This window comes from Ailuropoda melanoleuca, chromosome 2, assembly GCF_002007445.2.
Source record: "Ailuropoda melanoleuca isolate Jingjing chromosome 2, ASM200744v2, whole genome shotgun sequence".
In the NCBI taxonomy this organism is placed as follows: Eukaryota; Metazoa; Chordata; class Mammalia; order Carnivora; family Ursidae; genus Ailuropoda; species Ailuropoda melanoleuca.
In genome coordinates this window covers 70,651,568-70,678,906 of record NC_048219.1, presented here as the reverse complement: position 1 = coordinate 70,678,906, position 27,339 = coordinate 70,651,568, and the positions used below count along the sequence as shown (strand labels likewise).

At 36.6% G+C, this 27,339-nt stretch overlaps 1 protein-coding gene across 3 annotated transcripts in view; it reads left to right on the top strand.

Annotated features, from left to right (window-relative positions):
* The window catches only part of OLFM3 (olfactomedin 3), a 184,051-nt gene that overhangs the window by 114,625 nt on the left and 42,087 nt on the right, over positions 1-27,339 (top strand). The window contains exons 1-2 of one of the 3 annotated variants that reach the window (XM_034653983.1): positions 24,189-24,321; positions 26,109-26,737. The exons of 1 other annotated variant lie outside the window; for it this stretch is intronic. Coding sequence is in view for 1 of the 2 variants with exons in the window: in XM_011224601.3 (XP_011222903.1) it covers positions 24,193-24,321 (129 nt within the window). In the remaining variant the exon portion in view is untranslated. Of the gene's footprint in view, positions 1-23,913; positions 24,322-26,108; positions 26,738-27,339 lie in introns of those variants that run through there. One more of the 3 variants, XM_011224601.3, reaches the window with a different exon arrangement.

Genomic DNA, 27,339 nt, shown 5'->3' with positions numbered 1-27,339 from the left:
CTCACATTCCCTGAATGAATACACGTTCTCAGAAGGAAAAGCATCTGGAGGTGAGCTTGCAGGAGATGTGAGGACACACTGGACACTCTTCTCTTGCTAATATTTTTTATCATCACAATTGCATTATTTGGTCCTACTTCCAAGTTTACTCATACTGAAAGAAATCTATTTTATAGAGATATTTTAACAGACTTAATCTTATTTTAGCAATTCTCTTTCTGAAAAATCTAAAAAATTAACAGTATTCACCGAAGCATAACTTTTTCACTATCAGCTTTTGAGCTTCCTATGACCATGTAACCCATATACTCCTTCAGCTGTCAAAGATATGGTTCTGTGGTCATCAAAATTAGCCTTACTGGAAATTAAAAGGTTCTGAGAATCACTGTGTTTTCCAAATTTTCCATAATTTCTTTATTTCTCACAATGTACTCATTAGGATATAGAGTGAGAGACAATCTTCAACAGAATTGATACAAAAGCAAAAATATAGAGCAAGGCTTTTGAATTCTAAAAAGTAGCCAAGTGCTAATCTTAATTATTAAAATACAGTAATCAGATACAACAATTTTATCTACATCCTATGCTGCCTAACTTATTGATGTTACCCTGAGGTTTCATTAAGAATAATTATCATTTATCATCATTTAACCTGGAAAATCTAACTTCTGAAGAAAATGAGATTAAACTAGAACAAGTGAGATCTTTCCAGGGAAGAGAGATAAATAGCTTTTGCAGACACTTACTATTTTTAAAAGGTGAAAAGTAAGCTGAAATTTTCATTTTTAAAACCAAATCCTCTCTAAGAAAAAGTATAGCACTAACTGCACAGAGATATTTATTACAGCTGAATGAGCTGTAACTGTTGAAACTGTTGAAAACCTCAAATTTCAGAGTCACTCAAAACTCTGTATTTATCAAAAAAAAATATTCCCACATATAATTTAACTTCATCTGACTTTCCCTTTTGAGTCCCTGCATGGTCAAACTTCTGCAAAATGGACTTGATAGGGGTGCCTGGCTGGCTCAGTAAGTTAAGCATCTGCCTTCAGCTCAGGTCATGATCCCAGGGTCCTGGGATGAGCCTAGCTTCAGGCTTCCTGCTCAGTGGGGAGTCTGCTTCTCCCTCTCCCTCTGCCCTTCCCTCCCCACTCCCTCCCTCTCTCTCAAATAAATAAATAAATAAAATCTTTTTAAAAATAACTAAAAAAAATTTTAATGACTCGATATCGCTGTTTGCATCTAAAGCTCCCACCTGCTCCTTGGTCTGCACCACTCAGATGGCTGGCTCTACTAATCCACGGAAGGCTATCCATCTAATGAGTGGCTTCTACACTGATGGAATAACCATTCCCTACACGAGTGCTGAGTTTTATAAGTTCTTTATATATTTTGGATACTAACCCTTTATCAGATATGTCATTTGCAAACATCTTCTCCCATTTCAAAAGCTGCCTTTTACTTTTGTTGATTGTTTCCTTCCCTGGGCAAAAGCTTTTTATTTTGATGTAGTCTCAACAGTCTTTATTCTTGCTTTAGTTTCCCTTGCCTCAGGAGACATATCAAGAAAAATGTTACAGTCAATGTCAAAGAGGTTTCTGCCTGTGTTTTCTCCAAGGATTTTTATGGTTTCAGGTCTCACATTTCGGTCTTTAATCCATTTTGAATTTATTTTTGTGTATAGTATATAAGACCGTGGTCCAGTTTTCCAAACACCTTTTGTTGAAAAGACTGTCTTTTTTCCATCAGATATTCTTTCCTGCTTTGTCAAAGATTAATTGACCATATAGTTGTGAGTTCATTTCTGGGCTTTCTATTCTGCTCCATTGATCTATTTTTGTGCCAGTACCATGCTGTTTACATGCAGTTTACAGCTTTGTAATATAACTTGAGATCTGGAATTGTGATGCTTCCAGCTTTACTTTTTTTTTTTTTTTTAAGATTGCTTTGGCTATTTGGGGTCTTTGATAGTCCCATACAAATTTTAAGATTGTTTGTTCTAGTTCTGTGAAAGATACTGATGGTATCTTAATAGGGATTGCATTAAATGTGTAGATTTCTTTGGGTAGAGCAGACATTTTAACATTGTTCTTCCAATCCATGGAATGTTTTTCCATTTCTTTACGCATCTTCAATTTCTTTCGTTGCTGTTCTATAGTTTTCAGAGTACAGGTCTTTCATCTCTTTGGTTAGATTTATTCCTAGGTATCTTACTGTTTTGGTACAATTATAAATGCAATTATTTTCTTAATTTCTCTTTCTGCTGCTTCGTTATTGGTGCATAAAAATACAACAGATTTCTGTACATTGATTTTGTATCCTGTGACTTTACTCAATTCCTGTATCAGTTCTAGCAGTTTTTTGGTGGAGTCTTTTGGGTTTTCTATACAGAGTATTACACCATCTGCAAACGGTGAAAGTTTTACTTCTTCTTTGCTGATTTGAATGCCTTCTATTTCTTTTTGTTGCCTGATTACTACTGCTAGGACTTCTGCATGCTGTTAAACAGAAGAGGTGAAGATGGACCTCTTAGTTTTATTCCTGACTTTAGGGGAGAAACTCTCAGTCCCCTATTGGGAATGAGGTTAACTGTGGGTTTTTCATACATGGCTTTTATTATGTTGGGGAATATTCCCTCTAACCCTACTTTGTTGAGGATTTTTATCATAAATGGATGTTGTACTTTGTCAAATGCTTTTTCTTTGTTTCTATTGAAATGACCAGATGGTGCTTATCCTTTCTCTTATTGATGTGATGTATCACCTTGATTGATTTGCAAATATTGAGCCACCCTCGGAACCCAGGAATAAATGCCACTTGCTCATAGTGAGTGATTTTTTTAACGTACTGTTAGATTCTGTTTGCTAGTATTTTATTGAGAATTTTTGCATCTATGTTCATCAGGCCTGTCGTTCTCTTTTTTAATGGAGTTTTTGTCTGGTTTTGGTATCAGGATAACGGCCTCATGGAATGAACTTGGAAGTTTTCCTTCCTCCTCTATATTTTGGAATACTTTAAGAAGAATAGGTACTTAAATACCTCTTCTTTAAATGTTTGGTAGAATTTGCCTGTGAAGCCATCTGGTCCTGGACTCCTGTTTCTTGGGAGTTTTTTGAATATTGATTCAGTTTCTTTGCTGGTTATTGATCTGTTCAAATTTTCTTTCTTCCTGTTTCAGTTTGGGTAGTTTATATGCTTCTAGGAATTTATCCATTTCTTCTAGGTTGTGCATTTATTGGCATATATTTTTCATAATATTGTCCTATAATTATTTATATTTCTGTGGTGGTGTTATTTCTCTCTCATTTGTGATTTTATTCATTTGAGTTCTTTCTCTGTTTTTCTTGATAAGTCTGTCTGGAGGTTTATCAACGTTTTTAAAAGATTTTATTTATTTATTTGAGAGAGAGAGAGAAAGAGAGAGAGAGCCTGGAGCAGCTCATGGTTTCATTGATCTGTTCTTTTTCTTTTTTTTCTTTTTTTTTTTTTAGCTTCTATATCATTTATTTCTGCTCTAATCTTTAGTATTTCCTTCAGGCTGCTGGTTTGAAGTTTTGTTTGTTGTTCTTTTCCTAACTCATGTAGGTATAAGGTTAGGTTGTTTGAGATTTTTCTTGATTCTGGAGATAGGCCTGTATTGCTATGAACTTCCCTCTTAGAATAGCTTTTGCTGCATCCCAAAGGTTTTAGACCATTGTGTTGACATTTTCGTTTCCATGTACTTTTTACATTTCTTCTTTTAGTTCCTGATTGACTCATTCATTGTTCAGTAGCATGTTACTTAACCCACATATATTTCTGGTCTTTCCAGATTTTTTGTTGTGGTTGACTTCTAGTTTCATAGTGTTGTAGTCAGGAAGGTTGCATGGTGTGACTTTGATCTTCTTAAATTTGTTGAGGCTGGTTTTGTGGGCTAATATGTGATCTTTTCTGGAGAATGTTCCATGTACACTTGAAAAGAATGTGTATCCTGTTTTAGGATTAAATGTTCTGAATATATCTGTTAAATCTGTATGTTCTAGTGTGTCATTCAAAGCCATTGTTTCCTTATTGACTTTCTGTTTGGATGATTTGTTCATTATTGTAAATGGGGTATTAATGTCCCTTACTATTATTCTATTATTATTGATTAGTTCTTTTATGTTTGTTATTAACTGCTTTATATATTTGGGTGCTAGGCTGGGTGCGTAACTATTTACAATTGTTGTATCTTCTTGTTGGATTTTCCCCTTCATTATAATATAGTATCCTTCTTTGTCCCTTGTTACAGTCTTTAAGTCTATTTTGTCCAACATGAGTATATCTACTCCAGCTTTTTTTTTTTTTTACATCCATTTGCCTAATAGATGTTTCTCCATCCCATCACTTTCAATCTGCAGTGTGTTTAGGTCTGAAATGAGTCTTTGGTAGGCAGCATATAGATGGGTCTGGTTTTTCAATCCATTTTGTCACCTTATGTCTTTTGATTAGAACATTTAGTCCACTTACATTAAAATTAACTATTGATAGCTTTGTATTTATTTCCATTTTAATTTCTCATTTTGTGGTTGTTTCTGAAGACTTTTCTCTGATCCTTTCTTGTCTTTCTTTCTTCCACTTTGGTAACGGCTACTACTTTTAATATTAATATATTTCAGACACTAAACATTTTAGCTGGTCAATTATGCTACAATCATTCTCACAGTAACTTTATCAGCTAAGTACCAGTATTTATTCCTATTATAAAGATAAGGTGACTGAGGTATTTATAAGTTAAATAACTGTTTAGAGTACACAGTTGTTATGTAGCAGAGCCAGCATTCACACCCCAGGTCTGGCTGACACTAGAGTTCAAGCTCTTTATCATTGAGTTATGTGACATAAGAGGATAAATAATTATAAACCTCACTCTTCTTCAAAGAAAAGAATACTGCCTCACATGAAAACAACTGGTTTCACAATAATATTTTAGTATAGATTCCCTTTATAAGCACTGTGTGGCTGCCAGAGTGCCGCAATCCTTCAGTAGCACTCTCCGTGGAAATCAAGAACATCACCATCTTGGTAAGATTGAAAATGCAGTCTGTCATTTTTTAGGTTAGTGATGATGTTTTGATAGCAAAAAACCCAAAAAACAAAAACAAAGACAAACAAACAAACAAACAAAAAAACTTTAGTCACAGAAGATCACAAAGAATAAAATTACCAATACCTATAATCTCCAGATTCAAGAATCAGAGGTTTGATTTTTTTTTTCTGCTACTTTGCTCTGTGACAGTTTTTTTTAACTTCGCTGGGCTGTTCATTATTCAAACAGGTTTAACAATACAAAAGTGTGTTGTAAAGTATCAGCAATGCATCAGCAATGCAACTGCGAGTAAGGTGCCTATAAACGGAGGTGCTAATTTTTTTAAGATTTTGTTTATTCATTTGAGAGAGAAAGAGCATGAGCAGGGGAAGCACAGAGGGAAAGGGAGAAGTGGACTCTCCCCTGAGCAGGGATCCCAATGTGGGGCTCAATCCCTCAAGGCAGCCGCTTAACCATCCACCCAGGCACCCCAGGGAGGCGCTACTTTCAATGTGTTGTCCAAGTACTGTCCTCATGACCACAGGAAAGGCAGACCTGTGAGTCACTACTGTCCATGTCAGTCAAGTGCTTCAATTTGAAAGAATGGTATTGTGCTCCTCCAACATCATCAAAATGTAATATTCTTGCTTGCTTTCTGACACAACACGTAGTAAAGCCAAATAAATATTTTAAATCACACACAAACACAAAACTTAAAATTAGTGAAGCTATATTCCAGTACTGGGCCATGCTTACTATTTATAAAAAAAAAAACAAACACACACACTTCAAATATTTGAATAAATGATAAGTGATCATTACATGTTGCATTTCAATGATTACCTAACTTGCAAAATTTTTATGCAGAATGCATATATAAAAACATTAATATGAATAGATGAATGTTTATTTGCATAATTTACTGAATTTACATTAAGTACTACTAAATGTTCTTTAATTCCCCCACGTTCTTTTTTAGCTATTTTTAAAATTAACATTAACAAGATTTCGAAGTGCAGACTGCATTCCTAATACACTATGACATCTAACTACTACTTATGATTTTACGAAGCCAAGCATTTAAATTAAGGTACTAATCACTGTAAGCTAAAAAGATATGGCAATATACATTTTAAAATTTTAGTATCTATTGATTCAACAAGCAAATTACAGTATTTGAACAATGATATTGAAAGTATTTAATTCTGATAAAATGCAAATGGAATAGATACAGTTAAAGCTTATTTCAACTTAATACCAGCACAAAAATACATTTTAATCCACATGGATGATTCTATTGATTAAAACAAAAAAAGTACTGAGCTTCTACTTCCAAAAGAGCAATTATGTTTTCAAAGTAAAGATAATTGTATCATATTCATTTATATTTACCAAACATAAATAATGTTTCCTTACATACATTTGGCTGATGAAACAATTTTCTGGGAATCAGAGACATTTTATTTCATCTGGCTATATTTTAAATATACAAATGAATGGTCATTAGTGTTCTACGTATTGATAGATTCCTTCAGCTGATGAAATATGATTGCTATTTTCTCTTTTGTGTGCATTTGGAAATGCAAACAGCTTTGTTACATATAATGGCAAATCACTGGACTAACCAAACAAATGAACATTCAACCAACTAGAAATGTGTGAATTCTTTAAGACTTTAATAAAAACTCCATATTTTATTTTTAAGAGTCAACCTACTATAGACAAATGTTTCGAAGTTTCATGTTTCCACCTAATAGCCCTTGAACTTGCCAATTCTTGAGTTAAAGTGAGCATTCCCAGCCCTGGACTGATGGCACCACAGTCAGTGTCTCCCAGGATCTGTCTAGGCTGTGACTTTATAGGGCTGTTAGATATGCTAAGATAAATACTAATGATTTTAGATTAAGAAGTTGTTATATGGTACATTGGCGCAAAACACTCCTGAATGACCTGCCCTGATCTAAAGGAATTAATGATTCTTCTATTCAAATATCCTCCCATGTGTAGAATAATATCACGTACTCAGAGTCTACCAGAATATAAAATAAGTTTAAAATAACATTTTGAAAGAAAAACCAAAGGCCCAGGGGCTTGCAGTATAGACTGAATTCCACTTTGGCTTGTGCTAATAAATAGATTACTTTTGCAGATATAAAGACTGAAAAGGCATAGCCTTGTTGGAAAGTAATAGTGGCTGTGAAAGTAAGCCCGCAGGATCAAAAATGTCATTATGTGTTCCCAAGACAGAGTCTTCCTAAATCAACTTCCGCTTAAGGACTGGTCAGGGCTGTTCCAACTCGAGACATTGCTGAAAACTCGGCCTGGTTGAGCAGGCTCCAGAGTGCTTAGAACTGGAGCAAGGAAGAGAAAATAAACAAGAAACCACGCAGAAAGTCCATGGTGTAAACACCTGAAGAAAGGCAAAGTGAATTCCACATATGGAGGGGACAGAGATATTGATCAACTAAGGGGATCTGAGACAAGAGATTGAAGCCAAGCAGTAAAGATAAAGCACAATCCTATTGGGTAAGACTGAGCAGAATGGGCTAGAGTTCTTTGAGATGGAAGAGAAATGTGGGAATCCTAAGAAATAGTTTTTATGGGCCAGCCTCTGTGTATAGTGGTGTGAGGTGGCTTACAATTCCTGACAGAGAAAAGTGTCGTCTTTGGAGCCATTAATTTTTCACATTTAGTAAGGCATATGTATTAGCACTGATACTGAGGGTGACGCCAAATGATTGAGTTAGAGGAAGGACAGGCATTAAGCTGGGTAAAGTTCTAAGGACCCCAGCCCCATAAAACCCTTCAAACCACACAGTTCCTCAACCAATTCTGGTTGGCAGAGTCTTGATCAATCTGCAAATAAAATGCAAAATATACATTCCTGAAGAAAAACATCATGTTTTCTCAAGTCATGCATCAAAAACAAAAAGGGTTCTGGGGATAATAGGTGATATCAGACCACTCAAACCTATATAATTTGGTTAGAGAGCAAAAACAACAACAATGTTAACATACTAACATTTTTTAAAAAAATCTTAGTTTGTAACAAATAAAGAAATATTTCAGTAAATATAGGATTTTAACTTTTCAAGAAAATTTGAAAGCAATCTGATAGAAGGAGATGTAGGAATCTACTGAGGCTGCTGAGTTACCAAGACAAAAGCAAAAGGTACAATCTGGGAGTCCCACGAGCATAAGAGACAAAGTGCCTGTCCACATCAAGTCAGGAAAAATGACATTAGGTGAAGTATCATCATATAAAGAACTATATAACCACAGCTTGTATGGTCACCTGTTTTACTATACTCTGCTTCTGTTATTTCTGGTGCAAAAATTAACAAGTTGGGAAAAAATGTATGAACCAATGTAAATTAACATTATATTGACATCATTCCTGAATTAACCAATTCTGTATCAGCTAATCCAATATGTTTGAGTTTGTTAGGAAATTAAGGGAATGGGGGAGAGTGTTGAATTTGAATCTAAAGTTCAAAGCCATAAAATAGAAGAGAAGAGGCCCTGGTGGCCTTTGAGCTGGTGTCAGTCTCAGTCCACTTCTAAAGCCACAAGATGCTTGGAGATCCAAACTCTAAGACTCTGAATTTCTCTATGTAGAAACAGCTATTTGGGAAACTCTAACCTACTGACTCCTTACTAGGATTTAAAAATACAATGTATCTTTTTTCTTTAAGATTTTATTTATTTATTTGACAGAGAGAGACAGCCAGCGAGAGAGGGAACACAAGCAGGGTGAGTGGGAGAGGAAGAAGCAGGCTCCCAGCAGAGCAGGGAGCCTGATGTGGGGCTCGATCCCAGAACCCTGGGATCACGCCCTGAGCCGAAGGCAGACACTTAAGGACTGAGCCACCCAGGCGCCCCTAAAAATACAATGTATCTTAAATCATCCTGTGGAATGATGAGAAAATTTTAACCTGATTCATCAGTAAGATATATATTATTGTATATAGTAAGTGCAATATTAGCATGTTCTCTGAAACTGGACTTGACTTTAACAGGCAGCAGTTGTTGCGTTAGAGTGAAAAATGTTTTCTTTATAATTCTTAGAATCATAATCACAATTCTTTTAAGGAAGGATAATATACTTAAATTATGATATGCTTCATTGATCCTACAAAGGAAAAATATATCATCATTTTTATGAATAATCCTTTTTAGTTTTCTCCAATCTAGGTTGATCTGACCAACCTGGAATATTTCAAAGAACTTCATTCTGTTCTTAGCATAAGTAATATTGACCAACAATAGTATGGCCAGATGAGAATACCCAGGAAGGCAGAAGCCCTGAAAGTATGCCATAAGAGGAATAGTCAAAAAGGTTGAGTATATTCTTCTTGAAAAAAGACAAGTTTAGAAATCTTGATATTTTAAAGGGCCATTATGTAACAGTGAGAAGACCTTCCAGTTGGTACTGAGCAGGCAGAACTAAGACAGTGAAAGGAATGAGTGATAACAAGGACTTACTCATAATTATATATGTCTGATATTAAAGCATCTAGTTGCACAGAATTAATTTTACCAACACCTGAAGGTATCCAAGTTGAAAAATCAATGTATCAGGGATGCTGCAAAATGCATTTCAACATTGAGTGAAAATAGGACTAGATAATCTTTAAACTGCATTCTTTGATGTTCTAACCTTTTCCTCCTAACCACTTGGGAGTGACATATATACTGGATGATCCTTCCCCATGCTTGTCTGGTTATATGAATATTTCTGAAATTTGGCTGTACATCAAAATCAGAAGCTTTTGAAAAGTGCAAATACATGTTCCATTTCAAGCCCTTTGAATAGCATTTCTGGTGAAGTGGGGCCAGAAATCTGTATTTTCAAAAGCAACAGGCAATCGTGCTGCATCCAGATTGCTGTTCAAAGCACAGGGCTCCTAAGGTCTAGACAACAGAGTCCGTCCTTTTATTGGCTGGATAGGTTTTCAAAATTGTGCTTTTTAGTGACTAACGTGCCACTTTAACTCAACAGCCAATTCTATAATGGGGAGGTATATTTGTGAAAGGACAGCCAAACAGTAGTACTACTACTAATAATAATAGCAATAATTGCTTATAAAAAAACAGGCACTGTGCTCAGCACTTCACATGCCTGGTCTAATTTTATTAGTATGAGCCTATAAGGTCAACTTCTAAATACTGTTTTGTTACTTTGCTGAAGGATGTAGTGCTAAGACACTTTGTTCTCTAAAATCACAGGCTCAGAACTTGAACTGTTTGAAATCAGATCAGTTAAAATGGAACAGTCCGCTCTTGCCTGGAGGATTCAAGTCACACTGACACTGAGAAGCGGCCTCAATTTTCAACCCAGGTGCAAAACTTCAGATAAGGGTTTTTCGGACATAATGTTCAACATTTATCTTAACTTTGTAGTTTCCAAGGAAACAGAATCCAGAGTCCCCTTCTCAATGCAAGTCTGATATTAACTCTTTTACATTACAGCTTTGCTCTTTTTTGGCATTATCAAAATTCTGCTCTATTTAAATAGTATCTAAACTCTAGTCTCTCCCAAGACTTATTTTTAACCCCATATTTTCCTTTGCTTGGTGAGACGTCCCGTGTCTCCTCTGATGCACAATCTTTATTGCTGCAACAAGCTGATGAGCCTAGCTTTATTGGTGTATAGGTATATCCTTAGAATTCTTTAACAGATGGGCTTTATCAGTAGCTATTATAGTCCTTAATTTAAAGATCAGTAAAATAACGTTCAGAAAGGAACTTACACAGGATCACATGGTAAGTGACACAACTGGGATTCCAATCCAGGTCTCTCTAATTTCAAACACATAAAATCAGAGACTGTTGGAACTGAAGGAAACTAAGGGATGCCATGCTGCTAACTTTAAACAAAGAATTAGCACTGGAATCCAGGTATCCTGACCTCCCAACCCTCATCACATGGGTAGTTTTGTTTTTATTCACTTGCCAATTGGGAACTTTTCAGGCTTTCCTGTTTGATTGTGTGGACCCAGTTATTTTCATGGGGCTTTTGGGACAGTCTGAGCCTTCACTAAGACTCTAACACTTATAACTTCAGGCAGTACCCAGAATTCCAGATATTTCCTGGTTATGACAGATGAGGTTTAAGCAAAGCAGACTAAGGCCTTTCAAGTTTCCACAGGTGCTGAAATGCAATGCATCAACCTCCTAGATATAGCAATATACTAATTTCCTAAAATAAATGAATCATGTCATCCTTTTCTTCCTTTTCCATCCCCAGTCCAAAATCAGAATACATGGCTGACCCCCTACTCTGCTTAAGTCTCTAGTCAACCCTAAGGCATAGTTATCCAAGGAGAATTACCCAAATCTTGACATTCTGAAGTTCTGTAAGGCACAATATCCATAGTCATTGGGGCATCTGGGTGGTTCAGTCGGTTAAGCAGCTGCCTTCGGCTCAGGTCATGATCTCAGGGTTCTGGGATCAAGCCCTGTGTCCGGGTCTACACTCAGCAGGGAGTCTGCTTCTCCCTCTCCCCCTCTCTCTCTCTCTCTCTCTCTCTCTCTCTCTCTCTCTCTCTCTCGTTAAAAAAGCAGAACCTAAGGCCCTGCTCCCCACCTCTGAAGCAAAATCCACATTTTAACAAGACCCCCAAGTGATTCATATGTATCTTAATATTAAAGCAGCACCTTCCTGGAAGATTCCCAAGTACATTTAACATAATTTTGTGAAATCGAGAGGCCAGTCTTGTCTCCACATCTAATAATGCACAAAGTTCTGTATCAAGGGCCCCATTCTCTGTCTTTCTCTTAATTCTTAACAGGGCACCAATATCCTGCTTTCCTGGCTGTCATTTTCCTTCTCACCCCCTCCCCAATATTTATTGCATCTTTTCTGAGTGATCTTCCTCTAAATATCAAGGGAGACTGGTATCATTCCCCTTTCTGCAATTCTTGAAAGACTAGTTGTAATGAGATCTAATCTCCTTGGAGAACCACACAAGCATCTGCTGGTTCCTGCTTTCCTTATCTTTACCCTACTCCACCCCATCACTCACTCTCTACTGCCCTCACTCCAAGCTATTTAGAGGTCCCTAAATAATATGTGACCTCCTTGGTACATTTTCACATTCTCGCCCCCCCCCACCCCGCCCAGGGCAGAATGGCCTTTTCTTACTGTTCTACTTATGACCCTAAACCCTCTATCCCCTGAAGCCTTTTCTATCCCACCCAAACAGAATTAATTGCTAACCTGTTTATGTTCCATTGCATGGTGTACACATATCACATTTTATTGAAATAATTTTTATAGATGTATTTCTTCCTTGTTCTTATCAGAACCCAACAAGAACATGAGATTTGAATGAGAGTGAACTTTATGTATTTTTAATCTCTAGCATTTAGTGTCTAGCATATAGAGGATGGTCAATGAATCCCTGCTGAATGCACAAATGATTCACAATGAAATAAACCTTGGTCCTCAAATAATTTTAAATGTAATTTTGTAGAAGAATATTGGGTAACTTACATGTGTATTTTGATAGATATTAATAAATACATTATTGAAAGGAAAAATATATGAGAAGAAACTTATTTTTTTTATCACTGATATATTTATTAATCACTCTTGGAAGAAAAAGTTATTAATGAGGCTCACATGAATGCTGTACCACCATTAATGAACGTAGTTATGAGCTGTCCCCAGTTTCGAATTCGGGAACTTCTTGAAAACCTTACGAACTGCAATCAGAGGTAGATTACAGCCTAAGCATGCATGTTTGAATGTTAAAGAGAACTTTTGTTTCAAATACTGTTGAAGGAGTAGAGAGGTAAAACATAAAACTTCCAGTTTGAAGTATAAAATATTAGAATTATCCGAGCTTAAATTGCAGACATAAGACCTAGGCAGCAGCTAAAAAATAGGGAACACATCAGCATCACCAGGGGAGCCCTTGCAAACCATACTCAGATCCCACTTCAGTGGAGGACACCTGAAAGGCTCAATCAAGTTCAGTAAAAGTGAAAGAGAAAAATAGCAAAAGGGAGAGTAAAAGGGAAAGGGGAGAGTGAGAAAGAAGAAAGGAGGATGGAAGAGAGGAGGGAAGAAAAGAAGAGGGAGTGAGAAAGAAAGAGAGAGAGAGAATGCATTACAAGGATAATCCACTTCCAATTTGCCATTGCAAATATTTCAACACTCCTTGTGTGGGTAACATGCCTGCATAGTTTTCTGCAGAGACCTGACAAGAAGCCTCTACACTAGAATTACATTTTTGGCTGTATGCTTTACCACTCAGATTATGTGTAAATATTAGAATTCAAACTACTCCTTGCTAACATGTGCATAAAATTTGGAAAACCATTTTCTTAATAATGCAAGGTCCTTCTGGAGCTCTGGTATTTCTATTTGTCTCCCTTCTCAAGAAAAATGCTGTTTTCAAAATAATGTCCATTTTCTTTTCATAATCTCTTTACACTCAGCAGTCCAACATTATAGTTTGAGTAAATACCATGATTTTATTTTATTAATCAAAAGAGAGGTCAAAATGTACAATACTATGACAGAAGATGCATACTGATAAAGGAAGGGCTGAAGTACATAAATCTCTACTATTTGAATCACAGAACCACATTTTTTTTTAAAGATTTTATTTATTTATTCGACAGAGATAGAGACAGCCAGCAAGAGAGGGAACACAAGCAGGGGGAGTGGGAGAGGAAGAAGCAGGCTCATAGCAGAGGAGCCTGTGTGGGGCTCGATCCCAGAACACCGGGATCACGCCCTGAGCCGAAGGCAGATGCTTAACGACTGTGCCACCCAGGCGCCCCACAGAACCACATTTCTTATGACTTAAATTTTATCTTATCAAAGGACCCATAAAAATGACAGTCCATTTCCCTCAGTGAGTTAGTAATTAAGAAATTGAGAACTGGACTTTTAAAACTAGTTCAAGCACTCTTTTTCCAGGGAAGTTTTTCCTGACCGTTTCATCACATGGTATAGACCCTTCCTTCTTTTTACTCCACTGTATCTCCGTACTTCTAAGATTACTATTCAGCTCAAATGTGCATAATTTTCCATGTTCTGTTACATTCCCAGATTGATAAATTACTCAAAAGATGAGGCTATATCATACTAATCTTGCATTTTTCAGTTTAGTCCAGTTCTTGGCCCAAAGAATGCACTTAATAAATGTTTAATACATCAGCGGCTTTAAAAGTCAATGAGAGTAATAACATAGTTCTGTTTATGCTTTTCTAATGACAGAAAATAATATCTAATTAAGCTAGAAAATGTGCAGAGAAGAATATTACAAAGCAGAAAAAAATCATCTATTTAATTTCAATAACAAGAGACAACCTTTGTCAACACTATCTTCCTTTACTTATCTGTTGTCAAGTTCATACTTTCTACATGTCAATTAGCCCCTTTTAGACGAGTGTTCACAATGGGAGCTGTTTCTAAGTTACTACTTATGTCCTCCTAAAACTGTTTGTAAGGTTAATGGCTCTTAATTGCATTGAGACAAAAAAGGACAAGGAAGGCGGTAATGGGTGTGTACAGCTTCGCCTATGTGGTGCTGGTTGTAATGACCCGGTCTTCTCTGTTTTTCTGACTCCCTTTTATAAAACCGCGTAACTCTCACAACACTTTCAATGACAAAGCATGCCTGATTTGTTTCAAGTCCAGATCTTTAGACATTTATGTTTATGTTTGTCTGCCCAGAGCTTTCAAATCACAAAACAACATTGACTGCACATACTGATGAGGGGCCCATGCCGACGAATGATTTAGCTAATGCTGCTACATAAGAATTAGCCATGCAGAACTCCTGCTATGATGTGACTTTGTTAAAAAGCGGGCTACAAACATAATCTTCTTTCATACTTTGATGTTCGGGGTTATTTACTACCACCCGATTTTTGATTCCTGCTAAACATACACTTCAAATTTCATGACAGATAGAAGCTCTATGAGACAACTTATAACAACTTTTCAGAAAATTGCACATTTGAGGATCCAATTTCATTCTTTCGTGCTACCCCTGAAATCAGCCTTCTTTCTGATCACCAAGCAATTTCTCAACCTCTTTGAGATTTCTCTTCCTAAACAATTTCTTCCAGAAAAGCTTTTGGCAATAATTTAACACTTTAGTCAGCCCCAGTGATTTAGGTGAATTTTAAAAATCTGAAAATAGATTCCAGTGAAATGAAGCAGGGGCTGAACTTACTTACCTGAGAGTCAGTGTCTCCGTGGTGAGAGCCTTGCTCTGTCACATTTAAACAGAAATTCAGTAAATGAAGACATGTTATTTTCCTTTTTTGTGCTTAGCTTTAAGAATTCATGTACCAAGGACATGCCAATAACGAAACTTCAATGCTTCCCCTAAATAATACCAATTATTTTTTTATTTTTTTTTAAAGATTTTATTTATTTATTCGACAGAGATAGAGACAGCCAGCGAGAGAGGGAACACAAGCAGGGGGAGTGGGAGAGGAAGAAGCAGGCCCACAGCCGAGGAGCCTGATGTGGGGCTCGATCCCAGAACACCGGGATCACGCCCTGAGCTGAAGGCAGACGCTTAACCGCTGTGCCACCCAGGCGCCCCCAATTATTTTTTAAAAGACAAAATCTGACATCAGCATTTGCTATAATAGTGTGTGTGTGTGTGTGTGCATAATAGTCAAGAGCATACTTAGAATGTGACCGTTGGGGTTCAAATGTTGGCCTTGCCATTTATTAGCTATGTGAACTCAGCTAGCTTATTTAACATGTCGGTGCCTCAGTTTCTCATCTATAAACTGGTTTTAGTAACAATACCAACCTCATAGGATTTTTGTGAGAATTAAACAAGTCCATATGAGTAAAGTCCTTAGAACAGTGCCAGGCAGGCAAATGTACACAGGCAGCTCCTCAAGGCTGCCTGTAGGATGGGCATGTTTTAGACCCTTTCTAGAATACTGTTAGCAGGCAGTCCCTAGGAACCAACCATATTAGAATCAAAAAAGATTTTGCATTTTTAAAACTCTTAAGGATAAGCCTCTATATTGGTAATTCACCACAAAGTCTGATGATCTTCACTACTTTTCACTAATAATTTTTATCTCTATTGTTTCTTCCACAAAGATGGAGAAAAGATACATAAACATCTTTTACACCAGGATAATGATGACTAACATCGATTGAAAGCTTCTTGTTTACCAGGTCCTATAATAAGTGCTTTATATGTAGAAGTTTATTGTATCCTCACAAATGCCTAAGGAATCAGGTTCTCTTATTATCATCAGTTTACACACAGGGAAAGCAAGGCTGTGGGAGATTACAGAGCTAGCTAGAAGGGTCAGAGCAGAGAATAAGGAGGTATTTGTGTGACTACAGGGATAGAAGCTGAGTTCTTAAGAATGGCACTTAGTTATGGAAGGGGCTACATAGGAAATTCAGTTGAATATCTTCATTTCCCAGCTGAAGAACCTAGAGCAAGACGGAGACTAGGTTGATGCAAAATCTAAGTCTCTTGCCTTAGTCTCTGTCACACCACACTGTACCCTCCTTTCCTTTAGTCTAATCCTGGATTTATATTTTCCCACTTCTTCAATGTTGAGTAGAAAGTCAGGGGAAAAAACATGTTTGCCCTGAATATATTCCTCCCCCACACATCCATTTTTTCTCCTTTGAAGTAGCAGCAAGAGCTGCCAACCAAGGATCCCCCCCGGGCTTACAGAGCATCAGTCGGCCTCACCGATGAAGGCAAAGATGGAAAGACAGAAATCCCTCCTTTAAAGAACTTGCTAATGTTTTTCACTCTAAATTCACTCTTTCATTAGTGAACACTTTTAAGACAACCCTGAAAGCTCAAGGCAAGAGTAGCAAAGCACTGGATTCTGGAAGCTACAAGTGGTCCCTAAATGACTGCCAAGGGCCAAATCAAGGGGAGTTGGGTGAATGGACACTCAGGTCTCTATCTTCTTGAACTCATTTTATTTAAACTCATCTTTTCCGTAGCCTACAGTGTCTTCCACCTTCCCTGTGTTATTAGAGAAAAACTTCATTAGCCAAAGGCAAGAGGAAGAAAAGATTGCTTCTGTATTTATTTAGCGTTCCAGTGACTTAAGCCCTTTATTAAGAGAAGACATAACAAGAGTTAGGAACAGTATTTCCTGGCTTAGACCAAAAGTGCTTGCATTCTAAATCTGAATTCTGGAAAGAACATTCTTTACTTTAAGTATAATGTTTCAATATTTTACACTATCATTTTACTCACACATACATCCATCACACACACATAAAAGCACTCAGGCAAAATGCATTATACTGATTCATTTTGGAAAAAATAGGCTCTGTTGTAATTCCACACTGAAAATTATCTCCTTTTAAAACTAAGGCCAAGTCAGGAAGAAAAAAGTAACATATTCATTTAGTCATTTATTTAATAAATATTTATTGAGAACCTACTATGTTCTAGGCACTCTCCTTAGCACCGAGAATACCCCAGTGAACAAAACAGACAACGTTCCTATCTTCATGAAGCTTCATTTCTGGTGGAAAAATAATAATAATAAACAGGATGAATAAATAAAATATATTGGGCTGCTAACTTGTGATAAATTCTAAGGAGAAAAAAAGTAAGTATCAAAAGACAGTAGAAGTAACCAGACAAGAAGAGTAGAAATCTGAGATGGTATGGTCAACAAAGACCTGATGAGAAGGTAATTTTTTTTTAAATAAAACAAAAAGGATTTAAGAGATTAGAATTCCACTAGAGAAGAACAACTCCAAAGGTCCTGAGTTGGAAGATTATCTTGTATCTCTGAGAAAAGTGCCCAGGAGAGCATAGTAGCTCCTGTGACGTGAAAAAAGAGAAGAGTTGTAAGAAATGAGACCAGAAGGATAAAAGCTTTGAAACCAGATTATGTAGAATCTTACAGTTCATACCAAACATTTTGAGTTTGACCATGAGCAAGATAGAAATCTATCAAAGAGTTTTAAGCAGAGAGATAACAAAATCTGACATGTTTTAACAGAATCACTCTGGTTTGGGAAGTTAGAAATGGACTGAAGCAGTACAAGGCCAACAACTGGTGGCTTTTATAATAAACTAAGTGGGAGATGATGGCGACCTGGAGCAGCATGCGGCAGTGTGGGACGCTGTAAAATGCTGGATATAATTTTTGAAGTAGAGACTAGAAGATATGGTGATGGAATTGAGAGAGATGGGGAAAAAAAAAGGTTACATTTGAAACCTAACTTTCTGGCCTGACCAACTGAACCATGGATTTGAAATGGGAATGCTACAGGAATGTCTGCAACTATGTGTTTTCTTTCTTTCTTTCTTTCTTTCTTTCTTTCTTTCTTTCTTTCTTTCTTTCTTTCTTTCCCTTTCTTTCTTTCTTCTTTCTTTCTTTCTTTCTTTCTTTCTTTCTTCTTTCTTTTTCTTTCTTTTTTTGTTTTGTCTGCTGGAGATGGGGAAAGAGCTCATTTTTTAACATGTGCAATTTAAGATGTCTATTAAGCATCCCAGTGGAGATGTCAAGTAGATAATTGGATATACAGGTCTGAATTGATAGGAGAGGTCTGCCAGGAAGAAATGAATTTGGGAGTCATTAGCATATATATGAGGAAGATTCAACAAAGAGACTGAGAAAGATAGGTCAGAAAGTAGAAAACTAGGTGAGTGTGATATCCTTGAAGCCAAGTGAAGAAATTACTCCAAAGAGAAGAAAGTAAAAGTCCAATGAATGCTGCCCGTAGGTCAAGAAAGTTGAGGTCTGAGACTTGACTGCGAGATGTGGAATCATTTTGCAATGTGGGATCATTGGTAGCCTTGATGAAGGTAGTACCAGTGGAGTAGAGAAGTGTGGACAAAAACCTGATTAGAAAGAAATAAACTAAAGCTTGTGAGTATAGACAACTCTTTCAAGAAAGTATGCTATAAAGACATGAGAAATAGGGGAATAAATGGATAGAAAGTAGGATCAAGAAAGTACCGTTTGTATGTAAATTAAGAGATACAAGGATCCACTAAAGAGGGAGGATTTCTTGATGTCAGAAGGAATTAAGAGAGGTGTCTTTAGTAGGTCAAATGCATGTGATCTAGGGCAGGCTATTCAAAGGGTGGTCCAAAAATGGCTGGGAGACTGTCAGAAATGCAAATTATTTGACCCTATGCTATAGCCAATAAATAAGACTCTCAAGGGTGGGACCTAGGGATGTAGGTCTTAATAAGCTTTTCAGGTAATTCCTATGCATGATAGTCTGAAAGGTATTGAACTGGTGCACAGGGGAGGGATCAATCTTACATAGGAACACAGACAATTCATCTGTAACAACAGGAGAAAAGGTGGCATATGTGCACTTAGGTGAGATGGGTAAGTAGATATGGTAGTGGGACCTTATGGAAATTTTTTAGTAATTACTTTGACTTCTCAATGAAAGAGGAAGCAAGAATACTAGTCCCCTTTTCTGCTTTGAGTTGGACTATTAGTTCTAGAGACCCAGAGCAGCGCTGTGTTGCATAGCAGCATTGGGTTAATGTCCTCGTATACTCCAAGTCCAACTCAAGCACCCTTGCAAAGACAAACTGCCCACCTTTTCAGGGCCTAATGTTCCTTACACTGATCTACACTTTCTGGCCCTGCCTCAATCATGCCATTTCTTACTAAAAATAAGGCTGCCATTTACAGAGCATCTGCCATGCTACAGGCACTTTTAAATACATTCTCTCATTCAATCCTTCCGCAGTGATTCATTTATCCATTATTTTACAGATGAGAAAACGGGAGACTCATAAATGGAACTGTTTACTTACCTAATCATTCACATACCACGCTCTCCAGGGAATATAGCATAGCCAAAGTGGCTTCAACGCAAGCACTCTGTTTTCCTCAATTTTATGCCATTCCTCCTACTTTTCCTACTTAAGCTGCTAACAGGAGTCCACTTTGTTTTTTCCAGAGGTTACTTTGGTTTAACTGTTCTTTTAGCCAATCGATACAACTCATCTTTCAGGATTCTACCCAATTACTATTCTCTTCTCCTCCCCGATTCTCCTCCCCCTCCACCTTCCCCCCTCCTCCTCCTCCTTCTTCATCAATAATTTATTTACTTCCTACAGTTGTATCTTTACAACTACATCTAACATGCCATTTTCATCTCTTTCTCAAACCATCCACAAAGTTTAATTTTTTTTTATTCCTTCTTAAATTTTCTATTAGAGAACAAGTATTATCAGTCTCTTTCTCATTTCGCTTAGTCAAACTTTTTGGGTTTTCTATCATATTTTATGTGGCCATCAGGTCTTTCCATGTATTTACTTTTCATGTATTTACTGCCTAAGCTGCGTTCCCCAAAAACTCACACATACCTACACGCAAGTAGCCCTCAATCTAGAAAGTGTTTCGAGCATTAAAGCACTGTTAAACATTTGTGCTCCAAATCAAGGGAAAAAAATTCCAATGACACAATATGCCGATATTACATAAGATCACCTGTAAGTCTTTCTTGGTCAATATTTGCTTATCAATTATTTATCATATAGGTTTACCATGAAATATTTTCTAGGTAATAAAAGACAGTCTACCATAAAAAAAAAAATCTAATGAATATATACATTCATCAATACCTTTCAGCAGTTCATGAGCCGTAATGCACTGTTGTAGGTTTTATAGTTATTGACCTACATTGAGATTCTAAAAAAATAAATAAATAAGTGTGTAGTCAGGTCACATTTTCTGTTAGATTACTAGATTTAGTAATTTTTTCACTATTTACTAGTGATAGAACTTTTTTATTATTTTTCAAGAAAAGTATATAGGTAATCATGTACAGGTAATTAAATCTAGATATTATCTTAAAGTTTAAATAAAATCATTGGTAGTTTAAGACAGTGTGTGCCTAAATTAGCCATTTTTGTCATATATGTAGGACACACTATTTTTACTAGGCCTTTGTGGTCCAGTGAAATTAACCTTTTCTGAACTCCATATGTATGGTACCATTACCATTCAGGGATTTTCTCTACCATAACTGATATGTGACAATGAACTCTATATTCTTCCTACATCATTCTTCTACTTGTATTTCTTATCCTGATGAATATTCACCACCCAAACTCCAAATCTGAAATTCCCCCAGGTAACTTCCTCTCCCCCACTTCTTAAATCTATTCAATCACTAAGTGCTGTCAAATCCACCTCAAATCTTCACGGAATCCATCCTTTTGAAGTTCACCAGAGTTTCTTATTTCTGGACTTCATCCTCTCTTGCCTAAACTAGGAGAACATGCCCCTAAGTGACCTTCTTGTCTCAGATTTGCTTGGCTATTACTGCAATACCCATCTGTTTATCCTGCATCATAAAAATGCCAAAGTAATAATAATTTGAAATTTAAATCTCAATAACTAATGACTTCACTGCTTTCCTCTAAATTCTTGAATTACACACAAGATAATTTCCAAACATCTCTGCGTGACCCTGAAGGTCACTGCTAGTATTTCCAACTTCAGCTCTTGCTACGTACTCCATCACCACCATTCACACTATTCTTAATGGAACTTCTGTAACCACGGGTTTCTTGCCCCCAAAATAGGTTGTTACTTCTACATAGAATAAGCACCTCCCCCATCTGCAAACTAGAACTCAACTTCTAAAATGGAAATTATAATGATAATCACTTCCCTAGATTATAAAAGCACAGCAAACTATTTAGCTCTTTACAAATAGTAGCTATTTTTATTTCCCACAACTAATAATCATTATAATGTAAGCTTTTTTATTCAATGTGTGCCATTTAAACTTATTCTTAAAACAACACATTATATAGATTTCATGTTGTTGATAAACACCACTGAATTATAAACTTGCAATACTTTTCTCTTTCTATTCTTTACTTACTTGAATCTCTGAGAAATTACAAGCATTCCATTTGTGTTGTGTTTTTCTTTCTTTCTTTCTTTCTTTCTTTTAAAAGTATGCATTTTTCTTTTTTTTTTTAAGAATTATTTACATATTCATTTGAGAGAGAGAGGAGGAGGAGCAGAGGGAGAGGGACAGGCATACCCTGCGCCCAGCACTAAGCCTGATGATGGGCTCGATTCCACAACCCCGAGATCATGACCTGAGCCGAAATCAAGAGTCCGACACTTAACCAACTGAGCCACCCAGACGCCCCTCTTCTTTTTTTTTCAATTTGCAAATAAGAGCACTGGTTCCCCTGATATTCAAGCCTATATTCTTCTAAAGATGTTATTATTTTGTTGACTGATAGTTCATTCAATAACTATAATTACCATCTGCCATGCTGCATCTTAAATTATCTAGCAATTGCATGTATATTAGTTTTCAATCCTGGAAATTAAGCTCTGGAAAAGACACTTCCCCTTTGAAATCAGGTTAAGTTCCAGGTGTATTTTTCAAATAATTAGATTTGTAAATCCACTTTGCTCTTTGTTATTGCCACATTGTAATACTAATGTAAAATTTCACAGTCAACTTTCTATGAATACTCTTATTCAAGGCTAACTTTAATATATAACTATTGTGCTTTTATCCTTATTGATCTCTCATATTGTGTGATTTTTGAAAGACACAAATAAGTAACATTTGGTTTTCTAGGCCTGTGGTTAAAAAAAAATAAGAGTCAATTAAAATCATTCGGATGTATTTTGAAGGGGAAAAAAAAAGCCTAAATTCCTAGGTAATAGAGGCAAGGAAGACTTGAGAAGTCTCTCAGTATTCATCTTAAAGCTCTTTTTGATAATAAAGGGCATACACACCTCTATAAATATGTATCTCTTTCAATTTTATTAAAGACATTTCCTTTATTTCTCCTGCCAAAACTGTTTATGAAAAATATATATCTTTGGCTGAGAATTCGAGCTACAAACAATTCCAGAATTCTCCTAAGGAATCAAAATAATATGTTTCCTTCTTATAACAGGTTCCTTTTCATTTAATTTTCATTCAGTCATATTTCCCTTCTTGTCTTCTCTCGACATTTTTGTATTTTAGAACACGTATATTGTACAAGACAATGGCCTCTGATTTATTCCATTCGGGACCTGAGATTTGGATATGGGCAATTCATAGTATTTGTAAAAAGAATATATTAATACTATCCATAAGCCCCAAATTCAAAATACACATTTGCCAACGGAACTCTAATAAACAGATCATTGAATTTTAAAGCTGAATGGGGCCTTGGAGAGCATGGAGTCCAAACCTGAAAAATGAAAGCCAAAGAATGTTAAGTCACTGGCCAGTCACTCAACTAACCAGAGGAAAATAGGACTGGACCCTCATACTTCCTAAATCCAAGTTCTGTGGGCTTTTTTAGTAAGTCACATGTTCTTTCATGACAGACTTCTGGTATTGGTCTCTCATTCTTCACAAGGTGAAAATACCGCTAAGAGAGTTTGTCTTTTGTCTGAGCAACTAGGAAGCACTCATTCTTGAAAGTAAAACGTGAAATTTCCATAACAGAAGCTTTCCTCTAAGGCTGCCTTTTCTATCTATTCACAAGTAAGTTGCCTAGGGTAATGTTCTCCACTAGCAGTAGCTATTAATCTCTGAGGTTTTTTTTTTTTTTTAGAGGCAACAATGCTAATTTTAGGTTACTGTTAAAAAAAAATAAAAACCTCTTATTCTCAATATCTGATCATCTTGGAAATTCTTTGCAGACTTTGCTTTCATGCTCTCCCAAAAAGTACTCTGTCAATGCCGGGAGAAATCTGTAGATATTAAGTTTGATGTTTGAAATGTGCACTTTGGCAGACCTCCATCTAAAGGTGTATTTTTTATGAAGGATAAAGAGCAGCTGATTATACTCACAAAAACCCCAGAGGAAACAGACTCTGTTGATGGTAACTGACGACAGTGGAGCAGGAAGAGCTCAAGTTTCCCTCTCCCTCCAACCTTTGCTCTCATAATTACCAACCAAGCCCTATCAAGAATGTTTCCTCTGATGAACCAGCAAAGTGTCCGGAAAGGAAGGAAAAGGAAGAGCAAGGCACTTGCCACAGGGTGGGGGAAAGAGGTTCTGCGAGCTTTCCCCAGTGATTAGAGCTGGGAAAGTTGATCTCTTTTCATGCTGTAGATGTGGCTGCTGCAGTCACGCCTCCCGCTGCCAGCCCAGCCCCGGGATCTTAATCAGTCACTATGAACACTCATTAGCTCCACAGCGATGAGTCCTCCACTGCTGAAGCTTGGCGCTGTGCTTAGTACCATGGCAATGATCTCCAACTGGATGTCCCAAACTCTCCCATCCTTGGTAGGACTGAACACTACGAGGCTGTCGACGCCAGATACCTTAGTAAGTCACTCCGGTGGGCTTGGCCATCTTGGGAAGTAAGTGCATTAAATCAGTGGGCTGGATTTTCTAAACTGCAAAAGCTGAGATTTTGCTTCTCTATCTGCAGGGCGGCTTCAGTGATGCAATATTTATGTGCTAACCTTAGTTATGGATATTTCTTTGGGAACACCTTAAAGCTACACCAAAAAACAAATGGGCTGTCTGAGAAATTAGCTGTGAAAGGAAATACTTGACTCATTAAATTCTTAAGACTGATACGCTTTAACTTCACTATATTTACCTGAGGTTTGAGAGGCATTCCTTAAGAAATGTGTTTTTTTTTTTATCATTTTAGTTCTCCTTTTAATGTCTGTAAAATCCCCATAATTTTTCCTACAGCTTATGTTATAGAGTGCATTCTATCTAATCCAGTCTTCCTATAGCAAGCTCTTCCTTGGAATTCAATTCTTAGGACTGTTTGCAATGCCTTCAGTCCGAGAAGCCAGCCTCTTTTAAATAAAAAAAAACCTCAGCAGTTTAAAGTCTGCCAAAAAGACTTCAAGAGAGCTAAGAAACACAAGCAATATAAAACTTACTTGATAAAATCATCTCCCTTTAATTGTTTAATTTTTTGTAAAGACTCTCCTACCACAAGTCTAGCTCCTGTAGTCTTCACTCACATAAAATTAATGTCTTTTTAACCCTTCCTACATTATAAGGAAATCAGTTCTGGTACTCGAACCATGGTTTCGTTAGCAATACTGTAAAACCTTTCAAATAAAAATGAAAACTACTGGTTTTTCAGACAAAAGTTATACATTCAAACAGAAGGAATTCCTAGAAAAATCATTTCCTTGCTATCAGATAAAGGATACAGAAACAATTAGTATTTGGAGCTCTTCTTATTTTTATCTATTTTTACCACTGGATTATTCCAGTGGATCGAAAAGTCAGATACTGAAAGAAAAGTAACCTTCCATTTTCAAGACTTATTTGCAGGTACTACTAATAATTAATCTATCAATGTGTAATTAACTAAGTAGAGCCAAATCAAATTAATTACATAATTTGCTAGATTCCGCCAGGGCTTAGGGCACGAGTAGGGCACCTGTGAGGCACACTTTGTTTGACCCACTTTTATGCTGACCTCCCTTATGTCACTTAAGTCACCTTAGTGCCTCTACTGTTAAGATTCCCTTCCCTACCTACATGATGTATGCACAGCAGGAGGGATGTAAAAAAGATTTCTAGTTATAAAGAAAGCATGATATGTCATCAATAAACAATTATAAAATCAAATTTATTTATGTTACTTAACATATACTGAGCCAAATTTTCTCAATGTTCAAGAACCTGATAGTTCTCGACAACTTAGTTGTTGAATTAACTCTTTCAGAAAATGAATCTAAACTAAGAAATTCATGAATGAGTTATACTCCAAACTTCGTACCTTGGTTCTGATATGTATATTTTTTGCGTATGTAGACATTGGTTTTCTTACTTCCTATTGTTGTTGATGGAGGAGAATCAAATCTCCAAAATTACGCATGATTCTTTCAAGACTTCTAGTTATCTTGTAAGGTTAAAGTAAAGTCACTTTCTTTACTTCCTGATCAGTAATCTGTTGGTTGAAAAACAGAAAGCACTGCTATGGTCTGTGAAGATTCTGATACAGCCAAATCCTCCTCTGGGTGACAAAAAAAAAAAAAAAAAAAAAATTCAGGGAAGCTTACAGTATGGTATTCTTCACTAGAAAGGAGAAACCAGCTTGCAAAAGCTTTTTTTTTTTTTTTTTTAATGTTTTACAGAAGCGGCATACTTTACAGAAGAACAATGGCTATGACATTTCCCTACCTTAATTATTCAAGATAATCGCTCATACCTTATGATTCCCATGGTGAAAAATGAATGAATCTGTATTTCCTAGATTAAGATCATAAAATGTTAATGCTGGAAAGGATTTCTGAAACCATCCAGGCCAGTTTTTTCACACTATTTTTGGCAGTGGTCCCTTTTTTCCCCCAAATTAAATCTTATGTAATACATGCTGAATAAATATTTGTCGAGTGAAACTTGAAGTGGAAATCCGATTTGTAAAGAGGTCATGGGTCAAATAATAAATGATGAGGGGTAGCATTTAGTGGTCCTCCACCATCAGCTCCCTCCCCACACAATCAACCCCTTGCCCTAGACAAGATTCCTCCAGAGAAACCTCATAGCACTCAAGAGCTCAACTGGAAATATGAATGATCTAATCCAGCCTCCTCAAGCTGCAAGTGGGAAGAATGACCCAAAATGTGTTAAGTGACTAAACAGATTTCCGCCAGCTGGTCAATGAGAGAGCCAAGGGTGGAAGCAAGTCACCTGACCACAGTTCTGATCAGAGGAGTGATCTCATCCTTCACTAGTCCTTACCCTTCCTGGCTCTGGTGCCACGGTAGGTTCTTTCTGCCCTGCTCAGGTGGTTTCCCATATCCCTGGACTCCACTTCCCTTCAATGGAAGGGTTAACAGTGCCCTTCCTAGTAGACTTAGTTAGGATGTCCTGCCCTTTTCATATAGGTTTACCATGAAATATTTATACATACATATATATGTCCTCACTATAGACAGTGTAAATGGGATGAGCCTTCAATTGTGTAAACATAAAAAAAAGAGTAGGTCTTAAAATTTGTTTTATGAGTGTTTATGGTTTGTGCAGATGGCAAAAAGTGCAGATTTATAGAAATACGATGTCTTTCTTTGGAAGGGGTTGTTTCAAGTGACCTGAAAAAAAAATAAAAATAAGAAAAAAAGGCTTCAATAATTAAATGCAATTAAATCTGTTTATAGCAAGTGTCTCTGAAATAGGCAGTGTACATTTGATTGTCTCAAAAGCTGAAAGAGGTTTCCAGGATATTTTTGTTAGTAAGTAGTTTAAAACAGCTCCTATTAGGGGAATATGCTCCCTCTTGTTTTTGTTAGAATCTTGAAACATTTCTTTATTCTCCTCTCTAGCCCTGTTTTCTTTCCTCTTTCCTTTCTTTCTTTTTTTCCTTCC